We start from the raw sequence: 16,532 nt of genomic DNA on the forward strand, positions 1-16,532 counted from the left end.
TGGACTTGCTGTGCAGTGGACCAAAATGTGATCTGAGAGCACAGAGAAGGAATTGACTGATTTTGTCTGGGAAAATCAAGAAAGCTTTATTGAGAAGGTGACATTTCAATTGGGTTTGAAAGGATGCATAGGAGTTTCCCAAGAGGTGGTGGCAGAAAGATAGAAGAAATATCAGGAAAAAAATGGAGCATGTGTAAAGGCATAAAATCTCATGCAAGGACCTAGGATGTCCAGGAGAAGGAGAGAAATTCAGGGTATAAGAAACGTATTATATCAAAAGACAGGGCTAGGAATATTGGTGCAATCAAATAGTGAAGACACTTATAGGCCATGCTAAAAAGAGTTTGGGTTTTACCCTAATCACTAGAAGATACTCTAACAAGTAGTATGAGGTAAACAATAATATTTATTTATCTTTACAGAAGATAAATAAATGGCAGGGAAGCAGTTAAGTGAGAGGGAAAAGGAGCCTGGTTTAAGTTAGAAGAAGGGATGAAAACTGGTACTGGTTGGATGTAGGAGCCATTTCTGTAATAACATTTATTTGAAAACAATATTTTTATGGTTATCAAAAAAGCAAGAATACTATTTATTATATCAAGCAGTCCATCCAAAGTTTTATGCAAGATATTGTTATATTGTTTAGACTACTGTGCTTAGAAAACTGTTTCATCTAAAAAGCTAACCCAGAATCGAATTTAAGACTCACCCATAGCTACTATTTTGAGATTCATTTAGAGTGTTTCCTATAAATTTCCATTAAATTTCTATTTTATTATACTATGGTATAGATCTTTTATTGCAAGCTACTTTCTTAGTAAGATGAATTGGTTTATGACTAAATATAAATTAAAAAAATAAAACTATATATTATATATGTATATATGTGCATTCACCTATAAATATATGTGTATATATACATTAACATTTATATTTGTTTTTGGTTAATGTGAACTTTATTTTTAGTCCTTCTGGGCTCCTCAGAAATGTTTAAGTTAATAGTTTCAAATGTTGATGTCCCATGTGGAATTCCAGAGCCTGGATATCCATACACAGATAGCTAAAATCTGTGTGGCTTTAAAAATTTTGAGAAAAATTACTTAAATGTTTGATTGTTTTATTTTTTGATAATAGTGTTTAGAAACTCTTGACTTAGCAACTCTTCCCTAAGACCTGAGTATGCTAAATACAAGCTGATTTATATCACTTTATTGTTTTCTTTAGCTTATTGTGTAAAATAGATTGCTTATGCCATGGCGTGGTGTCTCACCTATGTTCCTTCCAGGGAATCAACCTAAAATGCTATGCAGAGACTCTGCTAGGATGTTTTATTGAACATAGCTTTTCCTCTGATCTTGAATGGAGGAAAATGGTGACTACGAAAGGACATGTACATATAATAATATTTGGTAGCATTATTGTCCCTATTAATTGCCCTCCCTCATTCTGTGTGCTTGGTCAACTGCTATCCTTGCTAAAGATAAAAACTTAATGATTGTTTTGTGGAGAGAGCCTTCTCTTTTTAACAAAAAATTTTATTTATTTTTTTTGGGATTTTTTTAAATTATACTCTAAGTTTTAGGGTACATGTGCACAATGTGCAGGTTAGTTACATACGTATACATGTGCCATGCTGGTGTGCTGCACCCATTAACTTGTCATTTAGCATTAGGTATGTCTCCTAATGCTATCCCTCCCCCCTCCCCCCACCCCACAACAGTCCCCAGAGTGTGATGTTCCCCTTCCTGTGTCCATGTGTTCTCATTGTTCAATTCCCATCTATGAGTGAGAACATGCGGTGTTTGGTTTTTTGTCCTTGCAATAGTTTACTGAGAATGATGATTTCCAGTTTCATCCATGTCCCTACAAAGGACATGAGCTCGTCAGTTTTTATGGCTGCATAGTATTCCATGTGTGTATATGTGCCACATTTTCTTAATCCAGTCTATCATTGTTGGACATTTGGGTTGGTTCCAAGTCTTTGCTATTGTGAATAGTGCCGCAATAAACAAATTTGCCTTACTGTTTGTGTTCTTAGCATCTTGTAGCATGCCCCTTTTGTACTATTTTCAACAGTTATAAATAAGTTTACATTTATTTGTGTAATCTTTTGTGTAAAGTCTGTCTCCCCCAAAAGTACATTTCCTCAGTAACGGGAAGCAGTTGTGTGTTTGTGTGTGTGTGTGTGTGCATGTGTGGCTTTTTTGCTTATTGTATAGCTTTAACACAGCACAGTGCCTAATCCCTAATGGAGACTCAAAATAATGTTGAATGAATGGATAAATGCATGAATGAGTATGGTAGCACACTTACACATTCATAGGTCATGTGGTAAGTGTTTTTTTGGCAATCTTAGTTGGCAGAGGCCTGATTTCTTTTCCTACCTTTTTTTATTCCTTGAAATGTGTATTTCTTCCTTGGTGATTCATAGATAAGGAAAAGTTAAATAGATTACCTTATCTTCGTCTGTGAAGTTTGTGCCATAAATGTAAAACCAAGTGTCTTGTTCATATGTTACAGCTCACTGCTCTGAATTTTAAGTTGTAAAGTGAGCGAGGTAGAGTTTTTTCATGTATTGAAGGGTAATGAGATAGGTTCTTTCCTGGCATATGCAATTATTCTAAATAACTGAATAAGATGCAATGCTGAGATTTACAAAAAAAGAACTTGGACATTTCACAGCTTCTCTGGGATGTTCATTCTGGACGTGGAGTCACTGCAGTGAAAGCCTTCAATTCACTTGAGCTTCTTGGGCACCTAGTCAACAGTGAGTTCAAACCACAGACTCTCATATACCCCAGACTAGGAGTTCTCTGTACCATTTTTCAATAATACAATTGTGCTGTATCAGTGAGCAGGCAGCTTGCAGGGTGCAATGGAAAAAGTATAGGTTTTGGAGTCAGCTCAACCTGAATTCAAGATCAACCCAAGCCTTGTACTGATTAACTGAAAGACTCTGGGCATGCTCTTTATTCTCTTTAAACTTTAGTTTCTTTATTTAAAAAATTGAGATAGTTCCTTTATTAAAAAATGCTTACTTTGCACCAATGCTTAAAAGAGTTCATGTTTGTAAAGCACTTAACACATTACTATTATCATTATTTTCAGGATTATATTAATTTTAAGAAAAAATCGATTCTGAACCAATTAAAAATATGGAAGAAATATTTCCATAGGTGTCGTGGAGGTCTTGATAAACTATGCCAAGTAATAGAGTAAATAATTTCCACTAGCATAGAACTGAATGGTGGAGTGTATGTAAAAACAAACTTATGTCTGACATTCTTAGCCAAATACCAACCAGGAAAAGAAAATTTCCTAAGAATGTCAATGTGTAAGGAAATACACTCTCTTTTGTGGACACAGAGGTTTCTTTATAGATCAAGTAATAATTAGAATGTCTTTGATAAGAAAAAGTGTGGCAATGAGACCTTTGGAATATGCAAATGCAGGGAAAGCAGGGCAGATTGAGATTTACCCTGATAAATGCTCCAAACCTCAGTATGGGAGTGATCTATAATGTTTCGCTGAAATGTACCAAGTAGGCTAAAATCTCTTATTCTGCTATTGCTGCTGCTGCACTTAGGATGAGAGAAGGCGAACATCTGATTTCCTTGTCCCCTGTAGGATCTTGCTCTTAGGCTTGGTAATGACAGGGTCAAGTGGAGGGCAAAGACATGGGGCCCAGTAGGGAACAGGAGGCTTTGACTACTGTCAATGCTCACTCAGCATGTGGCACGGGGACCAACGGCCTGGTTCCAAGGGAAAGACCTGAGGGCGGGGCAGGTAGGGTCGTGGAGGCTGTGTTGAGTAGCAGTGGCTGGGTGAGGAAGTAGGTATTCAGCTGCCTGTCCTCTGTTATGGAGCAGCCTTTTTCCAACCTTAAGCACTCATTACACCGCCTGTATACTAGACACCCAGGTGTCTTGAAAATCAGTGACCATTATGCCTTTAAGTACTTTGCTTAACGTAAGCAAAGCCTGCATTTCTACTGCAATGTGGAATCTTCTCCCGTGGTAGTAATGCTGCAGGAGTTATTTGTATTTAAGAATATTGAGACAGGTCCTTTCTTGGCATATGCGTTGTACTCTAAACAACTGACTAAGACACAATGCTACCATAAGAAAAGAGCCAGGTAGGAGATGTGTGATAGCTTTTCTGGTACATTCATTTTGTTTGGAGTCATTGTGGGGCATTTTCTTTCACTTGAGAAAAATGGGGTATATATTCTCTTTACTGCTTTAGTTCATGTATCAAATTCCCCAGAGTTCTTTCCCATTTTAACTTAGCTATCTCTTAAAACAAACAGAATATAGCAAAAGTAAAATATTACCAGTTATTACTACATTTAGGCTTTAATGTGTTGTCATGGTGCTTTCATTACCTTTGTTCTTACTTTAGAGGTTTCATGTCTGTATTCCTGGCCCATCTACCAACAAATAAAGAGATATAACTTGCCTCACAGAGCAATATGTATTCTCTGTAGCCCTGTGCATTCGTTCATACTGCTTTTGAATGTATCAATTTGACATTTTTTTATGGTGATTATGATGACATAAGTTATACAAGATAGACTGAAATAAAATGGAACCAAGAAATAAATACTCCTGTACATCACTATAGGATTGTTTAACCTATTTTGGAAAACTCATCCAGTCTTTGAGGTCCAGATCAAATGCCACCAACCTCAGAAAGCCTTCTCTACTCTCAAAGAGTACAGTTTTCCTCCTCTTGTGATTTCCTAGCTTATCTTTGTTTATTCATTATTCATTTGGCACTTATTTTTCATTCTACACTGTGGGTTAGTTTTTTGTGCATTTACAAAAAATATACTTTTACATAAATGTATATAGTAACCTCCATAAAAACTAGAACGTTTTTATTTTTTAAATGAGTCCTGCTTGGCACCCTGCTTAGCAGAAGTAGGAATAAAAAATGTTTAGTGTGTGATTATATTTCTCTGTCTTGTTCATTAATCAAAAATTGATCCAATCAATACCTATTCTGAGCCAGCAACTGTGCTGAACGCCTAGGACACAGTGACAACAAGGCAGAGATGGTCTCCGTGTTTGATTAAAAATAATTACTCCAGTTTTTCCTTCTTCCTTCTCTATGGTTTTATGTTGGGAAGTAGAGTGGCAGAATGTAGGAAGCAGCTGGACAGGAGAGAAAAATGGAGTAGTTTGAAGAAACACACATTGTCCCCTTTCTCACTTTCATAGTAATGTTTTAGAAGTTAAAAGCATCAGCTCTGGAGTGCATGCCCTACTTGTGTTTAAATTTTCTTTCTGTGTCTTCTCTGGGTGGCCTTGGAATTGTTATTCAATCTCACTGAGGCTCAATATCTGCAAATAATAGAGTCTGCTACAGCAAAGGAGATGATATTTGTGCCAAACTCAAAATATCTGCTTAAGTAGTGTTGGTAGTTATTATCATTATTGTTGTTGTTAGCTGCTGTTATCTTTACATGCATGGCTGTTAAGGAGGGCCATGTCTAGTACTGCTTGGAGTAGGGTAGAGATAACCGAGGGTGGGAATTTGCTCCAAGGATTCCTTTCCCAGATGGTAGACTGGCTCCAGGCTCCCTAAACAACCCTGAAGAGTATGCTGGCCCTTTCTGTATTTGGACTTAAACCTGACAGCTGTGGGTTTCCTGGAGCTTGCCTCCTGTAGGCAGCCCTCCCCTTACCTGAGGTAAGACTTACTAGATGGAAGAGTATGTGGCAGTAAGGAAAAATATCTTCTCCTCTTTGGCATCCCAGTTGTACATTTACTCAGCTCCAAAGGAAAGAATTGTGTTCAGTATTTTGTGAGTTAAGCTTTCCTGGCTAGAACTTTATTTTCTCAAATACTAACAAAAATGGATTTTTCTCCCTACTCTCTCTTAATAGGGTGCTGAGAAAATTTTGTCAATGAATGAATCAGGAGAACTGCAAGACATCCTAACCAAAATTGAGGTAAATGTGCTTTCAGCAACTTATTTTTAGTAATCAAAATGTTAAACACATTCTGATTATAATTGAGTTTTCCTAATTGAATTCTCTCTCCCCATGTTCTTACAAATATGCAATAGGATACATGTGGCAGTTTTAATTTGATATCTTCTGTTATTAGGTTTGTTGCAGCTAGAGTGACTTTAATGTTAACTCCTAATGATCTCATACTATTAGGTAACTGTTATGGTCAGCTTTATTTGATCCCAACTCTCTGTAATACAGACATTGATGAGGTGTTTCAAGTCAGGAAATAGTCTTGATGCACATTAAAATTTTTCATTGAAACAACTTTATTTTTCCCATGGATCTTCCTACATATAGAAGATCTTCCTACATCATTTATAAAGATTAAAGAAAAACTTGTTTCTCCAAAAAGCACATTTTAATTTGTATTCCTGTGCTTATACATATAGCATCAGAGAAATACTTATGCAAATACTTATAAAATTAACATGCAACTAGAAGGCCTTTAATTACCTCACTGCTAAATTATTTTTTCTCCCTATTTGTAAGAAGATTATATACTTTATTGTCCTGAATGGGACACTTTGAGAGTGAAAAGTATGCGTTAGTAATTGTTCTGGGACAGCAAATGTGAAATAGGACTTTCCCAGGAGAAATAGGTCATATGGTTATCCAGTATCTGTGTGTCACTACTGGTTATTATTGCTCTAGTCTTTGCTAACCTAGTTTCTGTTTCTCTACCATTCCTTCCACTCTAGACAAAAGAAAGGACTATTTGGCTTCTCATGCTTTCTTACTACTATCCCTTTGTGCAAGTTGTTCTGTCTGCCTAGAATGATATTGTCCCAATTCCTCATTTCCTTCCACCATTTTCAAGGCCCATCTTCAGTATCAGTTCTTCCAATAGTCATTTCTGATCTCCCCCGCCTTTGAATTCCTGTAACTCTCTTTTTAGGGGGCTTATAAAAGTCTTTTTTGTATTACCTTTCTTCTAGTATTTGACTCATGTCCCAAATCAACTAGATGCTCCTTGATTGAATGATTCATGTTTTATTCATATTGTGACCTTTCCCAGAAGGAAAACAATGGATTCATTCATTCAACAAACATTTATTAAGTATCTACTGTTTACAGGTACTTTGCTAAGGGAGACAACAATGTCCTCTCAATGTACTGCAGACCTACAGCAATAACTCAAAATCGTTTTTTATCTGTTTGTGTCATAATACAAAAAATAGAGTATGTTTAGACATTGTGGTTCAATGAGGATGATGGCCAGAAATATAGTGCTTATAAAGGAGGAGAAGGCTTGTGCTTTAGCAAAATAATTTACTATGGTCTGATTCTAAATTCAAAAGCCATGCGATATATACAGAGAGTAAACTTGTTTTTGTAAAATGTTTTAAATTTCCTTTTTTCCATAATTGATAATTTCTGAAGTATTATGACTTGGAAATCAGAGGATTTTTAGCTCCTTCTGCTTCTGGCTGTGTGACTTTGGGCATAACCTTTCACCTGCCAGTATCTTGATTTCTTTATCTATTAAATCGGGGTGTGTACTTGCTCCTCTTAAAACTCCTCTTAGATAAAAAAGCTGTATGAATGGATCTATTTATTTCTTTCTGTTCTCATACACTACCCCAATCCTGTGAAGTCATTCACTTACATTATTATATATCTTTTTATTTAAACAATTTGGTTTATGTGTATTATTCTCTGTGCACATTTTAAACTCATTTAAATTGTATTATGCAGTATCATTGATCTATTTACTTCTTGTTGCATCAATATCATACTATTTTAATTCTATGGTTTAAGAGCATCTTTTAGGATCTTAAAGGATGAACATCCTTCATTGCTTTTCTTTGTACAGATTGATGACTGATTTAGCTATTCTGAAATTTTATTCCATTGAGTCCATAATTCTTCAGTTCTACAACTTGATCAACAGTACCATGGTAGATAATCTCTCTCTCCATCAGCTCAAAAACTTTGGAAAAGAAGATGTTTTTCTCTTCATTAAGTCTGTCTCCATTCTACAGATGACATAAATAAGGCACAAATATTTTAAGTTATTTTTAATGTTCAAAATAATGGTATGGCATTGGCTTTCTACTGTTATAGGAACTCTGCGGTGCCATCACTATGTTCGGCTGCTTTGGGCATATTGTAAAACTGGTGGAGAATTTGTAGTCAATCAAGAAAACCCAGAACTCTGCCTGAGAGGTAGCTGGAGTTTAAGAGGAAGTAAAGAGACCAGGTGAAATGAAGCACTGGGAGAGCCATGCAAAGAGGATAAGGGATACAAAATACAGATCTAAACCGATTCCACTTTTCTGGTTGGCTTTTGACAGCAGAGTAGGAGTTAAATTTTCATGATGCAGGAAACATTTCAGTCCTTACTATATAGCAAGATATATTCCTGGTATTTTATATGTATTAAATCATTGAAAGCTCACAACTCTGCTAAATGAGTTCTCTTATTATCCCCATTTTACTGGCAAGGGAATGGAGGTACAGAAAGACAAAATCACTTGCTCAAGAGTGTTTAGGTAGTCAATATTTGATTTATGATTCTAATCAGTCTGACTCCAAACCCATGATGTTAATTAACTATGAACCTATGCTGCCATGACTTTCAAATTAAGTGGCATGTAGGTATCTAGGAAATCTGACTATATTGTGGCAGGACACAGAACCTGGGTTAGTAGTTTCCTAGGAGGTAAGCTAGTAAAGATGTTAGGTCCAGGGAATAGGCTGGGTTTTGACACAGGGCTCTAGCACTAGACAGATCCTGGCAAGTTCTAGTTTGCTGTTACTTGGGTTGCTACATGGTAGTTTATGACCGCTCCTGGTCCTCATAATTCAGGTTCCAGTTTCTAGCAGTTATTTCAAGTGATACTGAAGACAGAGGCTTAGCAGCTGTGGTTGGGCCATCAGAAATGGAGTCAGAAAATAATTCCAAGTTTTTTGTGCACCAAGAATCTTATCATATATCCCACCCAACTGAAAATTGCTGGGGAAGCTGAGTCGATCTGATTTGTTGATGAAGATTATTAGTGGCCTCAAACATGAGGAGCTGGCCAAAGGCAGCAGAAGCTAGTAACACATGTGATAGCTGCTATGGAGATCTGGTCTCAGTAGAGCTGGTTGTACCAATGGGGACTGTGTTCCTGAAATGACAGTTTGCAGGTAATTCTCCCACTAAGATGTGAGCTCCAGATGAACACAGACGTTCATTAATTTTTATTATTTAATTCTAGTGCCTAGAACGGGGATTGGCATATCCCAGGCACACATAAGTATTTTCTGAAGGAATAAATAAATGACTTCTTTTTCATCCAAAGCTTTTTTTGGAGGAGGCAAAGCATTTAAGAGATGAAAAGAAGGATAAAATTATTATTTTATATAAAAGAATGTGTGGTTGAAAGGATGAATGAAACCACCGTCTTTTTGGTAAATGATATTTATTTATGTTAATAAATAGGCTAAAAATGAGAAGCCATGAAGTGTCTAAGGAGTCTTAACAAAACAATAACCAGGACGGATAGCTAATCCTGTTGGTGTTCATGCAGGGAGAGCCAGGGGAGTGCTGAGATATATTACCATATCCCTGGTTCTGGCAGACACTGAATTAAAGATCTCAGATGGCAGAGAAGCTCCAAGTAAGCTTTGCGTTGTTATTTTTTTGAAGATAAGAGTAAACAGTTTTGTTGCCATTTGTACTGAGATTGCCAACATAGTGTCTATTTTCTGTCCTTTTTTTTTTTTTTTTTTTTTTGGTAAAGCTTATAACAATTACTTAATCTGATTCTCCCCTGAGGGCTGGTAACCGCTTATTTGTTCATGAAGAACCAAGCAAAGATTCCCAGCTACACACTTAGGATGTCAAAAATGGCACAGACTGTCTGTGCAAGGCATTGGAGCTGTCAGAGACTGTCCTGAGGCTCCCTGGAGAAGTATAGCTCTGTACGATGGTCCTTCCTAGGGGAAAGGGGGTAGCCACAGCCTGTTCTGAGGCTACAGCCACAGACACCACCTACCTGCTCACCTGGGGAATCAGGCCATGTCATCTGCTTCTCTCTGAAATAAAAACATCTGTTTAAGTAGGTTTATGGCAGTTCATCCCATCTGGTTTAAGAATCAGGCTCCTATATCCAGGCTTATACATTTAGAATTATGAGCTACAAATTTCCCTTGTGTCTGCATTTTGTTCAGTGGCTTCTTTCTCAACTCTGCAAATTAAGGATGCCGGAAACATTGATGACCAGAAAAGATTCTATTTATTTTTTTAGCAGCTTGGTCAGGCAGAGGGGTGGTTAGTAGGCATTTAAGTGTTTGCTGAATTAAATTTTTGAATCTAGTTTAAAACAAAATACATAGACCAAGATGAATCATCCAGAGATGATTATAAAGCCAAGCGTGTACTCTGACAATTTGTTTTATGGGTAATACTGCTTCATAGACAATCTGGATAATGAGGTGTATTGTCACAGAGGCTCAAATAATTTGCTTCCTCTTTGGTAGGATACTTAAGGGACTTTCAAACTCTATTGGAATAGGATTTGATGATCTGAGGTTAAAAATAATAAGAACTTCATTTCCTGATCTTGAAGAAGACATGAAGACTCTTGATCTTAGCATCCTGTTTCTATATTGCATAACTGGGGGTAAACTTACATCTTCAAATTTGAGTTTCAAATTTCCTTTGCCACAAAGGAAGTCTGTTTCACAATCATTCATAAACTCTACCATTATCTTTGTCGTTTGTTGTTTTTGTCCTTTGTTAGAGACACAATACATTTTGTGTGCTTTAGTTGAGATGACTGCAATATGGAGCAGACCTATCCAAGACTCAAGGGCGAGGCTGAGATGTACTATGTGGAAAACAGAGAAGTGTCTGGTTCACTGCTATATTCCCATTGCCTTACACAGTGCCTGGCTAGTGAATACTCAATATATATTTATGGAATGGAATGAATAAGTAAAAGGTCTCACTCACTGAGTATCTATCTTTAAAACTCACTCACAGGAATGAATGAACAGAAAGAGGTAAAGTGGAGGGTGATTTCTCATTCTTTTTTTCTTGAAGTCCACCCCAAAGTGATTTGTCTCAACCCAAACCACTATTCACAGGAGAGGAGACACAGTCTGTAGATTCAGTACTCTGTGTACTATTCTCAACCAGGTCTGCCTGGATTCTTAATTGCTTGCAGGTCAACGTTTCCGCAGCAGTCAATCTCTTCATTGAAAGTGGAAGTCAGGGCCGGGCGCGGTGGTTCACGCCTGTGATCCCAGCACTTTGGGAGGCCGAGGCGGGCGGATCACCAGGGCAAGAGATCGAGACCATCCTGGCTAACACGGTGAAACCCCGTCTCTACTAAAAATACAAAAAATTAGCCAGGCGTGGTGGCGGGTGCCTGTAGTCCCAGCTACTCGGGAGGCTGAGGCAGGAGAATGGCGTGAACCCAGGAGGCAGAGCTTGCAGTGAGCCGAGACTGCGCCACTGCACTCAGCCAGGGAAACAGAGCGAGACTCTGTCTCAAAAAAAGAAAAGGGGGAAGTCAGTTTTGTTACTAATAGTTACTAATAGTAATGAAGCCTGTTTTGTTACTAGTTAGTAATGTTACTAATAATTAGCAATACTATTAGTAAAGTAGAAGTCTGTTTCATTAACTTCAGTCATTCTTTCTTCCTCTAACTCGAAACTTTGTCCATGTTCTTTGGGAAATTCCTAGCTCTTTTTCCATCTTAATCTGTAGGCAAAACTGTCTACAGAAGGGTTAAACTTCAGAGCAACACTAATATAAGAGCATCTAATATAACCCAATTGGGTTTTCTTTGTACAGAACCCTCTAAATTAGGACCAGACTTCCAGTATAACAAAGTGCTCTTTGAAAGACATGGCTAGGCATGACTAAATTATTTATTCTTATTAGAATAACAAATAGCATAAATTGTGCTGGAAGATGTAGCAAGCATGAGATTCCTGGGTGCTGAGGGGGCACTGGGGAGCTTTAGTCGGTTGCCTCAAGCAAGAATGAGATTCCTGGGTGCTGAGGGGGCACTGGGGAGCTTTAGTGGGTTGCCTCAAGACCCACCCACCTCACCACCACTTTGGCTTTAGTCATAGCGTTTATCCTTTCAACTGCTTTACATTTGGGGATCTCATGTTTAGATAATTTGGGAAAAAATGGATGCAAATAAACATTGAAAACTACTATCATAGAGGGAAGACCATGGATTTTGCTCATAAAGAGACCTCTTCAATATTCCACTTTCTAGTTATAACTTGATAATTACTTTCTAAAAACCAACTTAGAGGCTGTGTTTCCTCATTTGCAAAATGGTGGTGTCTATCACAACAGGTTGGTGTGAGAAGGCGGCAAAGACTCCACACAAGATGTAAGCCATCCCTTTCCTCTCTTACGTTTATGGCTGAAATAGCTAATTTTTCCTGAGAATGGAAGTAGCCTGAGAATCTTTCCAGCACTATTCTCCAAGACAACAGAAATAGCACATGAATTGAAACACATTTACTCTCCCTTTCTTACGGTGGCAAAACCTTAAACCAGAAGGCGAAGTATGGAACAAGTGTTTAAATTGAATGCTCTTAGAAGTGTAGAAAATGGTTGTGTCATGTGACCACAAGCAGTTTAGCTTGAGGTAGCAGTTAATAAAAATCCTTTCAATAGGAATTTATTAATAAAATAATGGCTAATAATGACTAACTGTATTGAGTGCCTACTATGTGTCAGGCAATGTTCTATTCACTTCCCATGAATTAGTTCATTGAATCCTCTCAACAATCCTTTGAATGAAAGAGAGATCTAATCACAGAATTGCACAGACTCTGAGGATCCTATTTTAGAATGACCTTGTTGTATTTGTGATTATTTTTAGAAATAAAAATGTGGCTTTGGTATTTATATATTAAGTTTATTTTAGGAAATTTATTTGTCCTGACAAGGGGATAAATTATGAAGAAACAGTAGACTCTTGGTATTAGTGAATTTAACATTTGATATTTTAGCCTTTGAAAGTAATATTTGTAAGTCATGTTGTAGGCCCATTATGTAAAATAATTTTTAATTGTGTTGAGTTACTATTTTGAATTTTGTGTGCTCAGAGCCTGGTGTCTGAAGTGCCACACATAGACAGTGAGCTCAGAAAGCTGCATAGCACTAACACTTCATTCCAGCTTTGTTGTTCTTTGCTTGTAGTCACAAATATATTTCATGAGAAAACCATATGGCTATTCAAGAATATGGTCATTCACAAGTGTCTTGGGTCATAGCAGGAGTTGATATTCACCTAGTGTGCACTGGTACAACAGTCATGGTTATTGAAAAATGTTTGTACTCATTAAGATATTGAAATAATTGGTCCAGGTGTGGTGGCTTATGCCTGTAATCACAGCACTTTGGGAGGCCAAGGTGGGTGGATCACTTGAGTTAGGAGTTTGTGACCAGCCTGATCAACATGGTGAAACCCCGTCTCTACTAAAAATACAAAAATTAGCCAGGTGTGGTGACATGCACCTGTAGTCCCAGCTACTTGGGAGGCTGAGGCAGGAGAATCACTTGAACCCAGGAGGAGGAGGTTGCAGTGAGCTGCTGAGGTCGCACCACTGTACTCCAGCCTGGGCAACAGAGTGAGACTCCGTCTCAAAAAAAAAAAGAGACATTGAAATAATTTATACGGTTGGTAAATAGCCATTGCCCAAGATGCATTAATATCTCTTTTCTTCTCTGTCAACTCCAACCTGTAAATTTTGCTACATAAAATGCAGGATGCCCACTTACATTTAAATATCAGATAAATTATAAATAATTTTTTAGCTTAAGTATATCTCATGGAATATTTAGTACATACTTAAACAAAAATTATTTGTGGTCTATCTGAAGTTCAAATTTAACTGAGCGTCCTGTATTTTTATTTGCAAAATATGACAACTCTACTTTACTAGGAACTCAGATCTATTTACAGTCTAGCAGTAATGAGTAAAGGGCTGGACTCAGGGTCCCTGCAAGTCCTTACTGTAGGACCTTGGCCAGCCTGCATTTATTCTGACTTGGTGCACTTGTACAAGTCATTAAATATTTTTAGCATAATCTCCTGTTATAGCAATAGTGAACGACAAGGATCTATCTACATTATATTCTTTCTAGTATTTGATAAGAACTCCATTACTTAGGAATTTTCTCATATTTAGCTTTTAAAGTGCACTGTTTGCTCTTTTAAAGTGCGCTGTTTTTCCATCACTGGGTTTGTTCTTACTCAAAGTTTTTCTTTTTTCTATTTTAATATTACACAAAATTTAAGTGCAGTACATCCTTTTTTTAAGTCAATTCTTGCACAAAGAAATGACAAAAATCCATCAACAAAGTGACCAAATTGCTGTACATATTCAATCTATCTTTTTGGAAGAGCTTTAAATCTCTACAGTCTTGACAAAATTAATTGTTTGTATTATTCAGATTGACGACAACTACTTTCTGTGATTCGGTGCCATTAGAAATGAGATATTATATGAGTTTAGCCATCTTGATATAATAGTCAAGTCAAACTATAATTGCAAGTGAATCCTGCTATATACAGAAAATGCCCATTTGTATTGTCTTAAAATATCAATATTAGATTGATATTTTATAAATATCAATTAGATCCTAATGTTTGAATACCAAAGTACATCCCACAGGTTACTAATTATGAGAGAATTATATTATTGACTCCAGAAAAATTCTCATAGTTATATGTGCTGAAGAAATCATGGGTTAAACTCACTTTGTCAGGTTTCTTTTAAGTTGAATATTTTTGAGGCTTTAATATGTGCAATTATAAATCTTTGGAGAAAAGCTATATGTATGTGTCAATATGTTAAGCATGTTTGTCTGAGTATGTGTTTGTATGTGTTTGTGTGTGTGTGTATCCACATTTCCTGAGCTTATTTTAGCAATTATTCCCTTCACAAACCCAGGGTTTCAAACACTGCTGCAAATTCCTTTTTTGCAAGTCGGAAGCTTAGTATCAATTTACTTATTTTCTCTTTGTATTCATTCTGTAATGGCACCTAATCTCCCCTAAACTGATGGATGCCACTAGAGGACACCAGTAAAGGTTATATGCTCAGAAAAGCAAACAGAAATGCATGTAAATGATTTTAAAAGTATTACTCTCAACACACTATCAGGCTATTTTCATTCTATTATCAGAGATACTTTACCTTTGCTTGAGATAGAAAGGTTGATAGCTACTGTGGGAAGCTAAATAGATTTACAGAAATGTCTCAAGATTTCTGTGCTTGTTTTCTTAAAAATAAAATGAGGATAATGATGCTTGAATTAAGTCTTTACTGAAAAAGGTGTCTGTATGTGTACTGGTTAGTGTGGGTGAAGATTCTATACAAAAATGCATTTGAAAGTGCTTTGAAAAAAGAAGTATTATTCTAAATTTACAATATAATTAGTAATCTTCAGTTTCTAGTGGCGCCTGCACACTTCAGCTTTTAGCTTTCTGATTTTCCAGACTTGCTATTAATATGCTATTCTATAAACAAAGACATGAAACTGTTAAATGATACTAATGGGAAAGTTAAAGTATTTTCCCTTAATACAAAAAGCCAGCTTCTGAATTATTTGGTTTGTAGATAGATGTTTTCATATGATGGATTTCTTGAAGTTATGTGCCCTTCAACCTAAAATTTACCCACTTTACAAACCAAGCCTGTGGTATAGATAGGCATTGGCAGGGGAATGAAGGAGAATTTCAACTAATTACTTTCCTGGGTGTAATGTGTATTAATGGTAGGTGAATTCAAGTGTATAGCCATATTATGCCAATATTGATTGTTTTATGACCACTGACAGTTCAGAAAGACCGGGAGGCTGATTGAGTTGTTCATGCTAACACATCCTCTGTTTTCTCTTGTTCCCCTGCCACCTTATACAGAGAGTGCAGCATCCACATGAGTGTCCCTCTTGTGGAGGCTTTGGCTTTCTTCCATGCTCCGTGTGCCATGGGAGCAAGATGTCCGTGTTTCGAAACTGCTTCACAGACTCTTTCAAAGCCCTGAAGTGTACGGCTTGCAATGAAAATGGTCTTCAGCGTTGTAAGAACTGTGCGGGTTAATTGGAGCTTCTACCCAGGAAAAGCCTCATTTTATTAATCAAAGGCAATACTTTGGTTTATATATATTTTTTAAATGGTTATGTTTATGGATTAATCAATAAACTTTGTTTATTATAATTGTCTTTGTGGTGAATTTTTGCTGCAATCATCATTGATGTAGTAAATAAATGTTTATTTAACAACTACTATGTGCCAAGCCCTGTGCTAGACCCTGGTTTCTAATTGGAATTAATGGAGTACCCCAAACCATTCCAAGATATCCAAAGTCTGATTCCCTAAATGTGTTTGCTCGTCTAAAGAAAATAACAAAATCTAGATAATGGTGCCTATTGCAACATCACCCTATTGACTAGGATGAGTTAATGCAACTACCTAGAAGCATAACATATTCCTAGGCATTCTACAAGGAAGAAGAGAGTTCTGGATAGTGGAAAAAATATG

The 16,532-nt window shown here is 36.8% G+C and overlaps 1 protein-coding gene across 1 annotated transcript in view; it reads left to right on the forward strand.

The window, feature by feature from the left end:
* GRXCR1 (glutaredoxin and cysteine rich domain containing 1) overlaps nt 1–16,208 on the forward strand; it is a 138,613-nt gene extending 122,405 nt beyond the window's left edge. Inside the window, exons 3-4 of the mRNA XM_054485940.1 lie at nt 5,892–5,957; nt 15,912–16,208. Of these exons, the coding sequence (XP_054341915.1) occupies nt 5,892–5,957; nt 15,912–16,091 (246 nt within the window). The 3' untranslated portion in view covers nt 16,092–16,208. The remainder of the gene's footprint in view (nt 1–5,891; nt 5,958–15,911) is intronic.
* The last annotated feature ends 324 nt before the right edge of the window (nt 16,209–16,532 follow it).

Source organism: Pongo pygmaeus, chromosome 3 (genome assembly GCF_028885625.2).
Source record: "Pongo pygmaeus isolate AG05252 chromosome 3, NHGRI_mPonPyg2-v2.0_pri, whole genome shotgun sequence".
Taxonomy (NCBI): Eukaryota; Metazoa; Chordata; class Mammalia; order Primates; family Hominidae; genus Pongo; species Pongo pygmaeus.